This window comes from Narcine bancroftii, chromosome 13, assembly GCF_036971445.1.
Source record: "Narcine bancroftii isolate sNarBan1 chromosome 13, sNarBan1.hap1, whole genome shotgun sequence".
In the NCBI taxonomy this organism is placed as follows: Eukaryota; Metazoa; Chordata; class Chondrichthyes; order Torpediniformes; family Narcinidae; genus Narcine; species Narcine bancroftii.
In genome coordinates, this window is record NC_091481.1 from 73,137,886 (window position 1) to 73,156,995 (window position 19,110).

At 37.8% G+C, this 19,110-nt stretch overlaps 1 protein-coding gene across 1 annotated transcript in view; it reads left to right on the forward strand.

Moving 5' to 3' along the window:
• Window positions 1–19,110, forward strand: part of LOC138748450 (RNA binding protein fox-1 homolog 2-like) — a 231,425-nt gene that overhangs the window by 46,982 nt on the left and 165,333 nt on the right. The window contains 1 exon segment of the mRNA XM_069908701.1: window positions 10,788–10,835. Within this exon segment, the coding sequence (XP_069764802.1) occupies window positions 10,788–10,835 (48 nt within the window).

The following is a 19,110-nucleotide window of genomic DNA, read 5'->3' on the forward strand; positions in this document are numbered from 1 at the left end:
GAAGCCTTTGGATTGAAAATATTGTTAGAAATGGTAGTTTGCAAATCCTTTTTTATTTTTGCAGTCTTTTGGATTTCAACAAAATAGCCTCAGGTTAGATCTTAGAAAGTTTACTGGGCTCAAAGATGTGTTAAATGTTGAGAGGTTTTGTATAAATTAGCTGATAAATTAGTTGATAAGATGACTATTTAGTAAAATTAAATAATTGTGCAGCTGTAGATTTATTTGAATTTGATTTTTGAACTTAGACTTGTCTTAATGGTTTGTCTAAAAGGAGCAAATGCCATGGATTCCCCCTTCTTTAGGATTTGCTCCTCTGCACCTTATGACAGTTCCTGGCAGAGAGCATTGGAAGAAAGATTGTTTTTTTTATGGTTGCTTTTACATTAACTGTGTGGTGGCTTGCAGCCAAGCCCTTTGTAATCCTTAGTTAGTATAAAATAAGTTTCTGCCATTCTTGGCTCTGTTTTTACAATGAAATATTGGCCCAAGTGACAGTATATCTAGTTGAGATTGATGGAAACATTCCTGACATTGGATATTTTAAACAAAATTTGGAAAAGCTGAGGTTTTATATTCCTGTTTCCTGTATCAGCCACATAATGTTTATTTCAATGAGAAATGAAAATTATCACTCCTGATCTCATCATCAAGTGACTTCATGTGACTTTGTGGTTTTGTCAGAGAATGTTGCCACCATCTAACCTTTGCTGAATTTGACTTGGAATGAAGCTTGATCCTGTATTTATCAGGTTAATAAACTGCTTCCTTTAATGTATGCTTTTTGCCCGAAAAGTGACTCTACACTATCTCACTGCAGGTGTAGAGTTTCTTGGATGTTACTTCAGTAAAATATAAAATTGTGTGCCATTTCGTAATAGGAACTTAGAAGCAGGAATTGGCAATCTGGCTTTTCCTGGCTGCTTTGCCATTCGGTGTGATTAGCCTCATCTTTCACCTCAGCACCACTTTGCCCCAATTCTACATTCTTTGATAGCATAAAATAATGATTTTCAACTTTAATATTCTCGGTTGCTAAGCAAACACAATCTTCTCAACAAATTCCAAAAATTATGTCCAGGTGAATAAACTATTCTCATTCCTTGAATGGCTAATCCATTACTGTAAGATGATTTTTTTTTTCTTCTTGTTACATTTTGTATGAAGAATAACTTTGATCAATTTAAACAAAGGGGAATCAACGACAAAACAAGAAATGAAAATCTGTAAGTGTGTGCTAGGTGAAGGAAGACACCAAAGAGATGTTGATGTTTAGGAAGTAAGAAGTAAAGAAAAGATTTTTAGGAAGAGAAGTCCATTGAAGATGAGGCGTCCAAAATCAAGGATATGGGTGGAGAATAGCTAGAGAAAATTTGCATGTAAGCTTTTGTTTGTTTATTATTCAATTGTACAAGTACAGTCTGATGAAACAGTGTTCTCCGGTCCTTGGGGCAAAAGCATAACCAAACACAACATACATACTGACAAATTATACATACGCATTACATATATACATACTGTATATTTTGGCATCTAAATCGACCTTCAGATAAGTCAGGTCCCCATTTTCAGCCTTATTTTTATAGTTTTATCATATATCGGATGTATAAGTCAAACCCCCCCCCCCCACCCTCCAATTTTCTGCAAGGAATGTGCCGGAGACTGGTGTCAGGACCTCCCAGCAACAACTCAAACTTTGTTACAACACCCCAATCAACAAGTAACAAATCTGTAAATTAAGCAAGCAAGTTTTTTTAAAAATTAAAAAACTTTGCCTCTGGCCAGGAAGATGCCAAACAGTGGTGGGTCCAAGTCATCAGCATCGGCTGCAGCCAGAGTTGGTGACTCCATTCTTAATGTCAGGTGCAGTGCCATCTGAATAGAAGAAGTTGGCTCCCAGGTAGATGGGGACCTCAGGCTCTACAATTGTAAAATGTCTGGGTGGGTTATGGCGGCGGTGGGGAGGTGTTGGGCAGTGGCAGCGCTGGTGGTGGGGAGGTGCTTCCAGGGTCGTCGTACACTAAATCTTAAGCAGTTTTTTTGAGGTCTCGTTTTTGTATCTGGCGTATAAGTCAATCCCTGATTTTTAAGTACTTTTTGAGAGTTTCAAGACTCGTCTTTTACATCAAAATATGTTATATTAAAATAAGTAGGTATTGTTAAATAAATACGAGTGCCTTGGAGAGTTTGTATGAGCAGTTCATCAATCATTCAGTCGTCTCGCTGCCTGTTTTTCAGCCTGGTGGTTCTGGCTCTGATACTCCTGTATCTCTTTCCTGACAGGAATAGTTGGGAGATGCTGTGTGTGGGGTGGAAGGGGTCCTCCACTATTTTGAGAGCCACCTTCAAACAACGATCTCAGTTGCTCATATCAATTTGTGGGGTGGTTGGAGGGGGAGAGAGACCACAGTGAACTTGTGTGCTCTTATGTTCATATGGATTGCCCTCTAATCAAATGCTCTAGTCTACTGCAACTGTACCACATTGTGATGCAGCTGGCCAGGACGCTCTTTTTTTTAATTAATTTTTTTATTTTTCACACCATAAATCACATTAGCCATGATATACACTTTTTCTTTTTCACACATATACAGTGACTTTTTCTCCCCCCCCTCCCTCCTCCCAAGCCACCCCCCCACCCCCCCCCTCTCATCCATTTTAGGTATGTAATCTAGGTTGCATTAAACCCGTCAGACAATGTTGTCATTCAACAAAAATTCACCAGAAATTCTACTGAGTCCATTCTTTTCTTTCCTTCTCCTTCCATCAACTTAGGTAATGTTTGTCCCCGGTAGGTTTTCGTTATTGTATTTAATGTAAGGCTCCCATATTTGTTCGAATATTTCAATATTATTTCTTAAACTATATGTTATTTTTTCTAATGGAATACATTTATTCATTTCTATATACCATTGTTGTATTTCCAAATTATCTTCCCATTTCCAGGTTGACACAATACACTTTTTTGCTACGGCTAGGGCTATCCCAACAAATCTTTTTTGTGCATCCTCCAAATCAATTCCAAATTCTTTGTTTTTTATGTTACTTAGGAGCTGACATTTTATCATAACATATCTCCCTGCTGGATCTATTATTTCCTCTTCTATTTTAAATGGCACATTTTTACTAATTAATATAGCCACTCCTCTTGCTTTTGAATTATACGATGCTGCTGTTACATGTCTTACCCAATCTCTCTTTAATTTCTTGTGCTCCAATTATGTTAAGTGTGTTTCTTGGATAAATGCTATATCAATTTTTTCCTTTTTCAGTAAATTTAATAGTTTCTTCCTTTTAATTTGGTTATGTATTCCATTAATATTTAAAGTCATATAGTTCAGTGTAGCCATTTTATACTTTGTTTATCTTCTCTTTCCGTTTTTCCATCATTACCTTTCCTCCTTTTCCATTTCTGTTTTCTTATTTTAAACTCTATAAGACAACATTCCTACAACATCAAACATTTTCCTTATTCTCCTATTTATATCTTCTTTTTTTTTTAAATTTTTTTATTTTTCACACCATAAATCACATTAGCCATGATATACACAATTTCTTTTTCACACATATACAGTGACTTTTTCTCCCCCCCCCCCCCCCCCTTTCCTCCCAAACCACCCCCCCACCCCCCCCCTCTCATCCATTTTAGGTATACAATCTAGGTTGCATTAAGCCAGTCAGACAATGTTGTCATTCAACAAAATTACACCAGAAATTCTACTGAGTCCATTCTTTTCTTTCCTTCTCCTTCCATCAACTTAGGTACTGTTTGTCCCCGGTAGGTTTTCGCTATTGTATTTAATGTAAGGCTCCTATACTTGCTCGAATATTTCAATATTATTTCTTAACCTATCTGTTATTTTTTCTAATGGAATACATTTATTCATTTAAATTTAGTAGTTTCTTCCTTTTAATTTGGTTATGTATTCCATTAATATTTAAAGACATATAGTTCAGCGTAGCCCTTTTATATTTTGTTTATCTTCTCTTTCCGTTTTTCCATCATTACCTTTCCTCCTTTTCCATTTCTGTTTTCTTATTTTCAACTCTTTATAAGACAACATTCCTACAACATCCAACATTTTCCTTATTCTCCTATTTCTATCTTATTTATCCCCAATCTCCCCTTCACCTCCTGAGTTGTCCTTTATCCCTTGTCGGACAACCACATCTCCCCTCTCCATTTGGATTTGCGAATCCACTCGCAAGCGTCAACTGATTTTGCAGTGACCGCTATTTCCCCCCACCCCGCCTCCCCCAGAAAAGATTTCACTTTTCATATGTCACAAAGGTCACTCTTTTAATTCCCTCCTTATTCTCTCTATTCCATTACCTTCCCTTATTAATTCTTGTCTATACTATCTATATTTTCCTCTAAGTACAGATACATTTATGTATGCTCATTGTCTCTATTCACTCTTATACCTCTTTACCCGCATACATATCAATCGTGATCATTTTTACTCTCATTACCCGTCTTCATCCCTCAGTCTATTTTTGTCTTTACCCACATACATATCAATCGTGATCATTTTAACTCTCATTACCCGTCTTCCTCCCTCAGTCTATTTTTGTAATTGTTCTGCAAATTTTCTATTTGTATCTTCTTTATCCCCAATCTCCCCATCCCCTCCTGAGTTGTCCTTTATCCCTTGTCGGACAACCACATCTCCCCTTTCCATTTGGGTTTGCAAATTCACTCGCAAGCGTCAACTGATTTTGCAGTGACCGCTATTCCCCCCCACCCAGCCCCCCCCCCCAGAAACGATTTAGCTTTTCATATGTAACAAAGGTCACTCTTTTAATTCCCTCCTTATTCTCTCTATTCCATTACCTTCCGTTATTAATTCTTGTCTATACTATCTATATTTTCCTCTAAGTACAGATACATTCACGTATGCACATTACCCAGCCCCCCCCCAGAAAAGATTTAGCTTTTCATATGTAACAAAGGTCACTCTTTTAATTCCCTCCTTATTCTCTCTATTCCATTACCTTCCGTTATTAATTCTTGTCTATACTATCTATATTTTCCTCTAAGTACAGATACATTCACGTATGCACATTGTATCTATTCACTCTTATACCTCTTTACCCACATACATATCAATCGTGATAATTTTAACTCTCATTACCCGTCTTCATCCCTCAGTCTATTTTTGTAATTGTTCTGCAAATTTTCGTGCTTCTTCTGGATCCGAGAATAGTCTGTTTTGCTGTCCTGGAATAAATATTTTCAATACCGCTGAATGCTTTAGTATAAATTTATACCCTTTCTTCCATAAAATCGCCTTTGCTGTATTGAGCTCCTTTCTCTTCTTTAGGAGTTCAAAACTTATATCTGGATAAATGAAGATTTTTTGTCCTTTATACTCCAGTGGTTTGTTGCCCTCTCTTACTTTTTCCATTGTCTTCTCCAGTACCTTTTCTCTTGTAGTATATCTTAGGAATTTTACTAAAATAGATCTTGGTTTTTGTTATGGTTGTGGTTTAGAGGCCAATGCTCTATGTGCCCTTTCTATTTCAATTTCTTGCTGTAGTTCTGGACATCCTAGGGTCTTAGGGATCCACTCTTTTATAAACTCCCTCATATTCTTGCCTTCTTCATCTTCCTTAAGGCCCACTATCTTTATGTTATTTCTTCTGTTATAATTTTCCAATATATCTATTTTTTGCGCTAGCAGTTCTTGTGTCTCTATAGCTTTTTTATTAGATTCCTCCAATTTCTTTTTTAAGTCTTTTACCTCCATTTCTGCTGCTACTGCCCGCTCTTCCATCTTGTCCATTTTCTTTCCCATTTCTGTTAAGGTCATCTCTATTTTGTTCATTTTCTCTTCTGTGTTGTTTATTCTTCTTCTTAAATCATTAAATTCCTGTGTCTGCCATTCTCCATGTATCCTCTAACAAGAGAAAGTATATCCTTTATCTTGCCTTTCCCTTCTTCTATTTCACTGTACTCTTCCTCCTCTTCTTCCTCTGGGTTGGCCATCTGTTGTTTCTTTGTTGCCCTTTTTTTCTCTTCTTGTTTCCATTGTCTTCTGTGGTCTCTTCTTGCTGCAGGTGTTCTGCAGCTGTCGTTGCCGGCTGTGGAGATCGACTCCCCAGCTGGTCCCCCCTCCCGTCGGTGTGTTTTTTTTTCATGCGCGGTTGCGCTCTTTTACTCGGCTCAGCGAGCCATTTTTGTAGTCCTATTTCTACCGACCTGAGGAAGCGGGCTTCTCTCTCCTCAGCGGGCCTCTTCGGACAGGTAAGGCCTTTTCCTTCTTCCTCCGTTGTCTTCTCTTCCTCTCTTCTTACCGTTGATTTTGATTTTTCTTTTTTTGTCGCCATCTTCTTTCCACCTTTATACTCACGTTTCTTTAACTTTTATTTCTGTGCCTTTGTGTTTTCCCGACTTTTCTGGAGAGGGCTGGAGTTCACCGTCCGGCCACTACTCCATCACGTGACTCCTCCGGCCAGGACGCTCTTGATAGAGCTCCTGTAGAAAGTTGTCAGGGTGGTGGTTCATAGCCTTGCCCACTTGTGGCACCTTCTTGACAAGTAAGGAGATGTTGTGTCCATGACAGGTCACTTTGTAAGTAGACTCTGAAGAGCTTGGTGCTCTCTACTACTGAGTTATTAATGTGTAATGGAGGATGGTTGTCCTTGTACCACCTGAAGTCCATGATCATCTGCTTTGTCTTGTCCATATTGAAACTCTGGTTGTGACTCTTGCACCATTTCACAAGATTTTCTACCTGTTCGCTGTAGTGCAACTCATTGTTAGAGCCTGTCCGTGAAAGTAGCGAGCTAGTTAAGAATAGAAGTGGGTGGAGACTGACTCATGAAAGTTGGTATCAGAACCGGGATTTGTGAGGGTACTGACAGCAAGAAAGGCTCACAAAGGGCCTTGGGTGTTGAAGGCTTCCAGATCATGTGGAAGGGTTGGATTTGGATCTCAGCTTGGTAATGGATTGAACAGGGTCTGTAGTCGCAGAAGCTGCGGAAATGGTAGAAGTGAATCCACGGACACTGTCTTTGAAGGGACTCTCTTTTCCTTCTTCTCTTACTGGAAGGGGTGCTGTGCAATAATTATGGTGACTCTGCTTTTCGCAAGCAAAAGAAAATTTCAAGTGACGTTACATTTTCTGTATTATTATCATACAGCAATAAAGGAATATTGAATGTGTGTCTTCTTGTGATTTGAATGACAGATGTAAGGTATAATTTCTTGGAGTTGGATGAAATCTTGCAGTGCAAGGAAAGCGCTCCCCCTTTTGTATCGATGTCGTGGTTTTTCTCCATAAACTCTAGATTTTTTTTCGAGTGTTTAATTTTCAACTACATTTTTAAAGTATTTTTTTTGGGCTAGATTTTGACTGATTTTTTTCATATCAGGTTTTCCGTTCTTTAATCTCTTTTTTAAATATCATTTTAGTTTTCATTTCCTCTGTCCCAAAGTGTACCCTCATTTTCCACTAAACCAACTAGTGTGGATAATGGCTGCTGAACAAAAACAGTGACTTCCATGATCTAAGTTGCTTCACATCAGCATTAACATAAGATACTAACACAGATGAGTAAAACCTAGATCAAAGAGGTAGATTTAAAGAAACTTTTAGTTTGCATTGCAGTCAGGTTTATTTGCCAAGAAACCACCAGGAGTGCATTTGAGTAGCCATATCTGGGTGGAACAAAGGCAAACATCAAGGTTTGAGATGCAGGTAAGCTGAGGCAGATCAGAGTTGGATGATATGCAGCCTTTAAGGTGGAATAAATATACAACTCCAAAGTTCATCTCAGTTTAAATGTTGAATTAGAATTGCAAGCTGTCTTTTTACTTTCAGACACTCGCCAAGAAGAGAAATGGTATTGGTGACCAGAGACTATAACGTAAGAAATAGGAGCAGTAGAGTCCATCTGGCCTGTCAATGTTCTTGATTGATCTGGCTCTGGACACTGCTCACTATCCCACCTCTTCCCCATAACCCTTAATATTCCTAATGATCAAAAAGATCTGTGTCTAAATCTGTGATTCTCAACCCTTTTCTTTCCATTCACATCCCGCCTTAAGCAATCCCTGTGCCATCGGTGCTCTGTGATTAGTAAGGGGTTGCTTAAGGTGGGATGTGAGTGGGAAGGGAAGGTTGAGAATCACTGCTCTCGATCCAATTGTTACTGAAATATTTGGCTTGAGAAAAATTGTCATTGGCCCATTTGCTTTGGAGTTCTGAAACCTTGCACATAATGAGTCAATGAGGGATGATTAAAACTGGGTTTCAGCCTTTTTCTTTCCACCCACATCCCACCTTAAGCAATCCCTTACTAATCACAGACCACCTGTGGCATAGGGATTACTTAAAGTGGGATGTGAGTGGAAAAGAAAAGGTTGAGAACCACTGGTCTAAGTTCAGAGAAGGGTTTATGATGGTAATCCAAGGCGATTACCTTAGTCTTGCCAATATTTAATAAAAGGACATTTATGCTTAACTGAATTGTTATTGTCATGGGTACCAAGATGTAATGAAAAGAATTGTATTCTATCCAAGCAAGTCAATTCGTATACAAATACAGGAGGCAGTGGAATAAAATAAAGTGTTGGGATTGTGTTACACCAAGTCAAAAAATGTAGTGTACTGTTATAAGACTAAGTGTGGGATGCAGATCAAAGTACTGTTGTACAGTGCAGGAATATCCTTCTTTCTGATGGGAGGTCCATTCAAGAGTTTGATGAGAGGAAAGAAATTGACCTTGAATCTGTTCAACCTTGTGCATCTTCTGTTTGATGGAAGGGGGAGAGGGAATATGGTCGATGTTGGCGTGAAGCTTTTAATCACAGCTTTCTGGCTCTATCCTCAAAGAACCCCACCACTCAGGCAATGCCCTCTTTGCTAGCATCGGGAAAAAGTTACAGGAGCTTAAAGATGAGCACTCAACAGCACAAGGACAGCTTCTTCCCCTCTGCCATCAGATTCCTGAATAGTCAATGAACCATAGACACTGCCTGACTTTTTGTGCACTTTATTTTACTCGTTTAAATATTCAGATTGTAAGATGGTTATAATATGTATGTTTCCACTATGAAGCTACTAAATTCCATGGCTTGTTCATGACAATAAGTTCTGATTCTGACAGATAGAGTTCATCGAGGAGAGGTTAGTTGGTGTTATGGCCTGAGATGCTCACACAACTCTGCAGTTTCTTGTATTCTTGGACAGTTCCCATACCAAGCTGTGATGCATCTGGACAGGATGCTTTCTATGGTGCATTTATAAAAATCGCTTATTGGTGTGATAGTACAGATCTATCACCAATGTATATAGTGTATATAGTTACAGTATCTAGACTGTGCTTACAGCAATTGGCTGAGAGCTAAGCCACGCCTATTGTCTGGGCCTTAAAGGGTTGTGTCCCTAGCCAGGTCGGATCATTCCGGACTGGTCGGCCACCTGTGAAGAGCTCCGGTCTTTTTTTGGTTTGGATCAACAAGTCTTTGGTTCTTTCGACGAGCTCTACAATGGGCTACTGGATGTTGGATAATCAGATAAACAAATCAGCATCAGGGCAGCTGGTGATGAAGTTGATCGAGGTGACATTGGCATACAACAGAAAACTCCCATAGCTTTGGATGGCGTGGCCAATTTTATAAGATAGATGGCAAGTGCATTGAGTGGGAAGAGGGCATGTGCGCCAGAGGAAATGATTCATAAAAATGCTCTGTGAGTTCTACATCAGATGACTTGAGTGTTCCTGTGGTTTTTTTTTAAAAAGAATATTGCTAAATAAGCTTCGTCTCATTGTAAATGAACCTGCTTTGATTTAAGACCTGTACAGTCATTTACTGAGATTGCTAAAAATGTAGTTATGGTTTATATTATTAGCTGCTGCAGTTAAAAAAAAACACTGAAATAATCATTCAAAAAGTAAAAGAATAGTGTTATTGAAATGTTGGGATAGCAATATCTTGACAAGAGTAGATATAAAATTCCCACATTTTTGTAGAAAAAATAGAAGTTCGATAATCCGGACTGCTCGGGGATTGAGTCGGCCTGGATTTTCAGATTTTATGGATTCTGAGGCAGTACTTTTAAAATCTAAATTTAAGGAGGAATAAAGAGGAGATGAACGGGTACATTTTGATAGTTTCTTCATTAGCAAATTCAGCATGCTTCATTTGTCAAAATGAGCAATTTTAAAGAAAAATAAAGTGGTCGCTTGTTGTCGCTGTGCATCTGTGGTGCTTATGCACTCGCACAAAAGCCCATTAAATTTAAAAAAAAGTGAGAGATTCTCCAGGCGGGGAGGGGGCGGCGGCGTCCGGATTTCTGACATCTGGATCTTTGGACTTCTACAGTAGTAGCGACTGCTGCAGCAGTTTAATGCACGTGGGCTCTGGCAACTTCAAGTAAGATTGAAGTATTAAACTGTAATGAAAACTAGTTTGTTTATAGTTACATAGTTATGGAAAGTATTAGTCTGACAGCAAAAAATTTGCATTTTACATGGGCTTTCATTACATGGAATCCTTGGCAAAATGAAGTGTTCTTAAAAAAGTATGGCTACTTGGCTAAATATTCAAGATGTGTTATTAGATGTACATTTTGTATACTAGTGATGGGAGCCAGCCCCCTCAGTCTCAACTCTTACACAAAGCAATAACATTTGAACAAGCAAGCGCCTTTTGTGGGCATGAATCAGCATCTTCATGTATTCAGGAAACTTAAATCGGGACATTTAATTACATAAAATGTTTGGTATAGTACTTTGTGTGGTGGGATGTGAAGCTGTTGTACTGTTCTTTTCCCTAGGATACGGCACTGGAGTTCAAAGATCGCACAGAGCAGGCAGACCTCATGGTAAGAAAGCTTATAATTTCCACAGGGATCTTTAATTACCAATAATTGTTGGTGTCAAATTTATTTCACTTTTGGAGCCCATATTTAAGAGTGTTTCATACTTGTGCTGTCCTTGCATTGGTACAAAACTCATTTCAGTCTTTGTTGATATTATCTAAAAATTCAATTTGTTTATAAAGTGATAAAAATAGTCCTCAAAGTGACTATTGCATGTTTTATTAATGATTACAGTTAAATCCCTTACCCCCTCAAATCTTTTTAGATCACCGTTTATAGAATTTTTTGTGCAATGAAATAAAGTTGTATGTTTGTGTAGCAATAATTGTTGAGAAAATTACTGACTTTTGTATTTTTTGAAACTGCCAGACTATCTTAACAGTCAAAATGCACACCAATCCTATTTCTGATCAATTGGGGTAAGATTTCAGAACTTGCATTCCTTAGGCATCCATGTCACTGTTGCGTTATTTCCCCTGATACTGCATCCCCCTTCAATACCTGCAGGTGGTAGTGTTCCTATGCATCTGCTACCCTTGTTCTCCTTGGAAGTATGGATTGTCGGTTTAAGAAATACTATTGCAGTAGTCAAGGCAAGTAACTGCCTTACATTTTAAAGGGAATAAATACATAGGGTAGAATTATATGTTGCTATTCAAGTTGGCTGCCTTGTCTAGGATAACAATATTACTTTAAAAAATATATATATTTTAATTTGAGAATTTTCTATCAACATGCATTCAAAACAAAGAATAATCAAAAAGAAAAATGTCAATATCCATAATACTACAAAATAATGCAAATATCGATCCACAGTGATATTAAAGAAAGTGAGAAAAAATAAGTCATCATGTGATTCAATTATCATAAAGAAAGAAATTACAATAAAACGACAAAAATGTAAATTTGATGTCCGTGTTGAACCGAAGGGAGATAGAGAGAAAGAAGAACGAGGAACTCTTTCCCTGCCCCCCTCCAAGAAATAAGGAAAAGTAAGAAAAAAGAATAAGAAAAAGATTGGCTTCACCTTGGATAAACCCTCACTCCCATCAAAGGACAAATAACCTGACTTATCTAGGGTCCTCGGCGTTGCGAGCACCAGGGAGAAGAGACAAGGAGGGGAAATCGTTAAAGATTTACCCCAATTTTACCTTGGGTATGAATTTCATATTCTTAAAAATACCTGTTTCTGAGGTTAGAGGTGATCTTCTCCAAGGGAACACAATTATGCTTTTCTATCTTCCAGTGGGCTAAACCTAGTTGGAAATCAGATTTCCGAGTAACTGCAATGTATTTCCTGGCCACTGCTAAAGCGAGCTTAATGAATTTTAATTGATATTCGACAGCTTCATTTTAGGTCTTGCATCTTCTAAATTCCCCAATAAAAATAATTCAAGTGCCTGAGGGGATCGAATTCCAGTAATTTTTTTCCAGATTACCCAAATCTTCCAAAACAAAAGGCCTCATTTTAGGGCATGACCAGGTTGAGTGCAAGAAAGTACCTATTTCTTTACCACATCAAAAACATTGGTCTGATATTTCCAATTTGAATTTTTGTAACTTTTATGGAGTAAAGTATAGCAGATCCAAGAAGTGTATTGCACCAGCTGATACCTTACATTAATGGTGTTAATGATACTGTTCCAACATGTCAGACCAGCAAAATGGTTCAATTTCTATACCCAAATCTGATTCCCACCTATGTCTTGATTTATCAAGCCCTTGTTTAGGAGTTTCTTCCTGAAGTAAGGAATACATTTTTGGAATAAATATTTCTGGTGCTCCATTTTTGAACCAGACCCTATTTCACTACACTGCGGTAAAGTTAATGCTGGACCTAATTTGTCCCTTAAATAAGATCTTAATTGAAGATAGCAGAAAGATGATAATATTACTTGAGAGTAGATGGTGCTGTACTCATCCAGGTAAGTTTAAAATTATTCCATTACACTCTTAACAAATGCCTTGTTGATGCTGAAAGATCCTTGGCGCCAGAAAGTGGGTCACTTGCCGTAGGATACCCTATCTCCGGCCTGCTGTTATGGTGATGGGTATCTGTGCAGCAAAGTCATTTGAGTTTTTGATTAATGATGACCAGCAGGACATTGATTATGACAGGCTCAGCAATTGGAATGTCCTCAATTGTCTGGAGAGAAGCCCTTTTTATACAGAGATCCCGCAATGCTGTAGTAAAGAAGACCCGTCATTAAGGCTTTGCTTTTTTTCACACTGAACCAAACAGAGCTAGGTAGCATGTGATTCGACACTGTGACTACCTCTGCTGCCGGCTTAAAGGTGGGACTACAATGACACCCCCCCCCTCCATTCCCACTTTGAGGAGGCTGTGTAAAAGGAGCTATAGTCACAGAAACCTGCCACATTGAAGCACTTCTGTTGGTCCACCAAATCCATGCCATCAAGTACCCATATACATTCATCCTACTCTAATTGCATGTTCATATCAAATGCTCCTCAGATTCTAGAACTCCAGTTAACCAACCAGTCTGCTCATCTTCACGGTAAACTGGAACACCTAGAAGAAGCCTATACGGTAATGTGGAGAACATACAATCTCCCCTCAGGCAGCATTGGAAGTCAGAAAGCTCAGATCCATAGTTTTATCTTTTATTGGATGTGTGTCGAAAGTACCAGCTACCATGTAAATATCCAGATGAACTCAAATTAACAAAAAAATACCTTCCCTGAGTTTATGATAGTTTGGTGACACACTTTAAATCAGTCTCCTAGTTACTAAGTTTCTGTCATTATAATTTTTACTTTGATTAAATTCATATTCATCCTCTCCAGTATCTTTACAATCATAGTTTTCTGTTGAGAAATCAAAATACTGAACAAGTGTTTCATAAATGTTTTGTATAAATCCCATCTATACTATTTCCTTATTATTTTGTTCATAAGGCACAAGGAATTTTAAAAAAGTCACATGTTACTGTAAGAGAGTGAATATGAATCAGGATCAGGTTGAGACTGCTGGGCCCCCTCAAACCTGTGTGCTTGCTGAATAAGATCATGGTTGAATATTCTGCTTCTTTCACCCTTGAAGGAAAATTATTCCTCAGACTTTCAACCATCTTGTTTTCATTTCTCTGCATCATAGGTTTGCAAAAGATAACATTATAAAAAATGGATCAGAAATGGCAGGTATTTAATGCAGACAAGTGTGAGGTGTTGCATTTTGGAAGTACAAACCAAGATAGGACATACATAGTAAATGGTAGGGCAATGGGGAGTACTGAGGAACAAAGGGATCTGGGAATATAGATACATAATTCCCTGAAAGTGACATCACGTGTAGACAGGGTTGTAAAGAAAGCTTTTAGCATCTTGGCCTTCATAAATATTGAGTACAGGAGTTGGAATGTTATGGTGAGGTTGTATAAGACATTGGTGAGGCCAAATTTGGAGTATTGTCTGAATTTCTGGTCACCAAACTACAGGAAGGATACCAGTAAGATTGAGAGAGTGCAGAGAAGATTTATAGGATGTTGCCAGGTCTTCAGGAATTGAGTTACAGAGTAAGATTAAACAAGTTAGGACTTTATTCTTTGGAGCATAGTAGAAAAAGGGGAAAGTTGATAGAGATTTACAAAATTATGAGGGGTATGGACAGTAAGAATAGGGCTCTTTCCACTTAGATGGGGAGAGATAAATACGAGAGGACATGGCTTTAGGGTGAAAGGGGAAAGGTTTAGATGGAACATTGGGGAACTTCTTCACTCAGAGAGTGGTGGGAGTGTGGAATGAGCTGCTATCTAATGTGGTAAATGCAGACTAACTCAGCTTTTCAGAATAAATTGGATACATACATGGATGGGAGAGATCTGGAGAGTTATGGAATGGGTGCAGGACATTAGGACGAGCAGAATGATTTTTTTCGCCACAGACTAGAAGGGCCAAATGGGCTGTTTTCTGAGCTGTAGCTTTCTATGGTTCTTTTGTTCTTCTCAAAACATTATGACACTTGCAATTTCCAAACACTTTCAAGTTTTTCTATAATAAAACTCTTCATTTTACCTTGTAAGAACCATAGAAGGCCAAAGTGCAGAAAACAAGCCATTCAACCTTTCTAGTCAATGTCAACCATCATTTTGCTAGTCCCACTGACCTGCTCCCATTCCATAACCCTCCAGACCTCTCCCATCCAGTATATATCCAATTTAGTCTTAAAATACAAGATCGAGCCTGGATTTAGCACATCAGAGGGCAGCTCATTCCACACTCCCACCACTCTTGAGTGAAGAACTTACCCCTAATGTTCCCCCTGCACCTTTCCCCTTTCAGCTTAAAACTATGACCTCTGGTATTTATCTCTCCCCATCTAAGTGGATAAACCTTACTACCCTACTTGCATCCACTCTATCTATACCTCTCATAATCTTGTAAACCTCTATCAAATCTCCCCTTATTCTTCTTCACTCCAAGGAAACAAAAGTCCTAACCTGTTTAATCTTTCCCTGTAACTCAACTCCTGAAGGCTTGGAAACATCCTAGTAAATCTTTGCACTCTTTTAATCTTATTGATATCCATTCTGTAGTTAGGCGACCAGATCTGTACAACTTATTACACAAACTTATTACAAATATGTATATTAAATTACAAAATAATAAAAATGATAAAGGAATGTACAAATCAAAACAACATTGGGAAGAGGATTTAAATATGCAGATAGAAAATGAAACAGACTGAACTATGTAATGGTATTATGATAAATATAATAAATACTTAGTATTATATGATACAATATAATTTGTTACATAGATTATATATTGCACCTCAAAAATTAAAAGAATGGAGTCCCACATTATCAGAAAAATGCTTCAGTTGTAAACAAGAAATTGGTACAATACACTTAACTTGGAAATGTGAGAAAGTAAAATTTTTCTGGGACGAATTGAATCTAATATTAAATCAAATAACAAAAATAATGCCTCAAGATCCAAAAAATTTTCTATGAAGTAATATAAATGATAAAGACTTAGTTAAAATTGGATAGATCTCAAAAACAATTTATTATGATTGGTTTAGCAGCAACAACTTGGAAAATGGAATCATCTGTGAAAATACAGAGCTGATTTATAGAAATAGATTACTGTATTCCATTAGAAAAAATTATCTATAATTTAAGAGAACTTTGGACAATTTTAAAAAAAATCTGGGAATTGATTGCCAGACTCAAACCTCCAGCTCTTAAAGGGATAGTATAATGTATGTAACTGAATATAATATATAATATTTATCGGGTCAATAAAAATTACATAATAACCAGATGACATCTTTTTTTTTAAATTTGGGGTTAATTTTGGGGGGAGGAGAGGGAGGAGGGATGGGAGAAAATGGAAAATGTCACTATACATGAATTATGTATGTAAAGTGTATAGTTATGAATTATTGTGACTTACTAAAACTGCACACAATACTCCATATTTGGCCTTACCAATGTCTTAAACAACTTCAACATAATATCCCAACTGCTATATTCAATACTTTAATTTACAAAGGATAGGATGCTAAAAGATTTCTTTACATCCCTGTCCACCTGCAACGTCACCTTCAGGGTACAATATATCTATATTCCCAGATCTCTCTGCTCCTCCACACTCCTCAGTGCCCTATTATTTACTATGTATGTCCTACCTTTGTTTATCCTCCCAAAATGCATCACCTCACACTTGTCTGCATTAAACTCCATCTGCCATTTTTTTGGCCCATTCTCCCAGTTGGCCGAGATCCTTCTGCAAGGTTTCAAGATCTTCCTTGCTGTCTACAATGCCTCCTATCTTTGTGTCATCAGCAAATTTGCTGATCCAATTTACTACGTTTTCATCCAGATAATTGATATATACAACAAACAACGATGGTTCCAATTCAATCCCAGAGGCATACCACTAGTCACAGGCATCCAGTTGAGAACCAATCATCCACTACCACTCTGTTTTCTCCCACACAGCCAATTACGAATCCAGTTTACAACCTCACCATGGATACCTAGTGTCATTACCTTCTGAACTAATTTCCCATGTGGGACCTTGTCAGAGGCTTTACAAAAGTCCATGTAGACAACATCCACAGCCTTTCTTTCATCTACCTTCTGGGTAACCTCCTTGAAAATCTCTACAAATTCTTGTTACTTTTCATATTGTACCAATTTTTGAATCATCAGGAATTGGTTTTAGTTTGTGATCTCATTACATCAGCCTGAATCTTTTGTGCTTTCATTACATTCTGTTTTTGAAATGTATCTTGAGAAAGTCCTTGGAGAGGAAGAACCCTTTGGGGAAACCTATTTCTGTAGCTTCTTTCGGGCGTGTATGATAATTGTATATAATCGCTTTAACTATATTGCCAATGCCTAGCCCAGTTATGGCTAGAATTTAATATTTTTATTTTAATCTAAAACTAATGCTTTTTGAGAACATGCTGCATCATCAATGTATGCCACTTCAACTACATATTAAGATATTTTGAGTTTATTTCTGGCTCTCTACATATTGACAGAGGTAGACAATCCCACAAGGCCCTCGCCACCTTTTCCAATAATCAACCCTGAGAGTGGGCAAGAATGAAACTCACTCAGTCATTTTTGTTCCTGCGCTGATCAACAGCTCTTCCTCATAGATGTTGGTCATATGTGAGAATTATCAGTCACCAGCTCAGGTCCTACTTTGACTGTTCAAACTCACAAACTGTTACACTCCACATTTTAAAAAAAAGTTTGTTCATTTCATTAGTTCTGTCATTAATACAGGTATTTATACTTTGGCAATTAAAATTATGCAATCATTCTACAGAAGGGTTTAAAGGACACGTCATTACCAAGAACTCGATTCAGTATTTTCCAGATTTTACTGTTTTCAGTGGCGTGTCACTGAATTTCTGCCCTTAAAGATATTTAAATAAAATTTTAAATGAATTCCTCTTCCCAGACTTGTGCAGTCTTAAATGCAGTTTTCTATTATATCAACTATCCTTCTACAATTTGTTATTGTCTGCAAATTTAAACATTGCCCAGATACTCTCAAACTACACTTTCCTATCAGCATATTAATGACAATATTCTTAACAGTGAGATTTCAGATTTATTGTCAAGAGTACATGCATGGCATCACATACAACCCTGAGATTCTTTTTCCTGTGGCCAAGGCAGAATTGCCACTTATTGGAGGTACAAAAAAAAACTGTACACAACATACACGTGTAAGCAAATTAAAAAATATAAACTGTGCAATGCAGGTACTCCTCAACTTACGATGGGGTTACATTCTGACAAACCCATTGTAAAAAATTGTAAGTTGAGTAAGATATAGTGCTGCACCTACCTAACATCATAGCCTGGTCTACCTTAAATGTGTTCAGGACGCTTACGATAGCCTACAGCTGGGCAACCTTTAAAACAAAGCCCATTTTATAATTAAATATTGAATACCTTTTATTCCACACTGAGGAAAAAACAATTTTTAACTATAAAATATAGCAACATCAACCATTGTAACTGAAAAATTGTCAGCCTGACCATCGTAAATACAGGAGCACCAGTACAGGGAGAGAAAAATATCAATAAAGTGCAAAAGAGTCCTTAAATGAGTCGCTGATAGAGTTTGTCATTGAAGAGTCTGATGGTGGAGGGGTAGCGGCTGTTCCTGAACCTGGTGGTGTGAGTCTTGTAGCATCGATACCTCTTTCCTGATGGCAGCAGCAAGAACAGAGTGTGGGCTGCGTGGTGTGGATCCTCGATGATTGCTGCTGCTCTCTAACGGCAATGTTCCCTGTAGATATATTTAATAATGGGGAGGGTTTTGCTTGTGATGTTTTGAGCTGTGTCCACTACCTTTTGCAGGGCTTTAAACTTGGGGGTCAGCACACTTTCCACCGCTCATTTGAAAAAATTTGCCATGGTTTCCGATGCCATATCAAATCTTCACAATGCCATAGTGTGTTTGGTCCAGTAAAGTGAGATAGTGACTTCCAAAAACTTAAATTTGGTCTCCCTCTCCACCTCTGATTACCACCAAGGATCACTGGATTGTACATATCTGGCTTTCCCTTCCTGAAGTCAACAATCAGCTCTTTGGTTTTGGTGACATTGAGTGCGAGGTTGTTGTTGGTGCACCATTTGGCTAAGTTTTCAATCTCTCACCTGTGTGCTGACTCATTGCCCCTTTTTATATCATCCACAACCATGGTATTTTCACCAAATGTGTAGATGTTGTTATTGTCATACCAACCCCCATAGTCGTACGCATAAAGTGAATAGAGCAG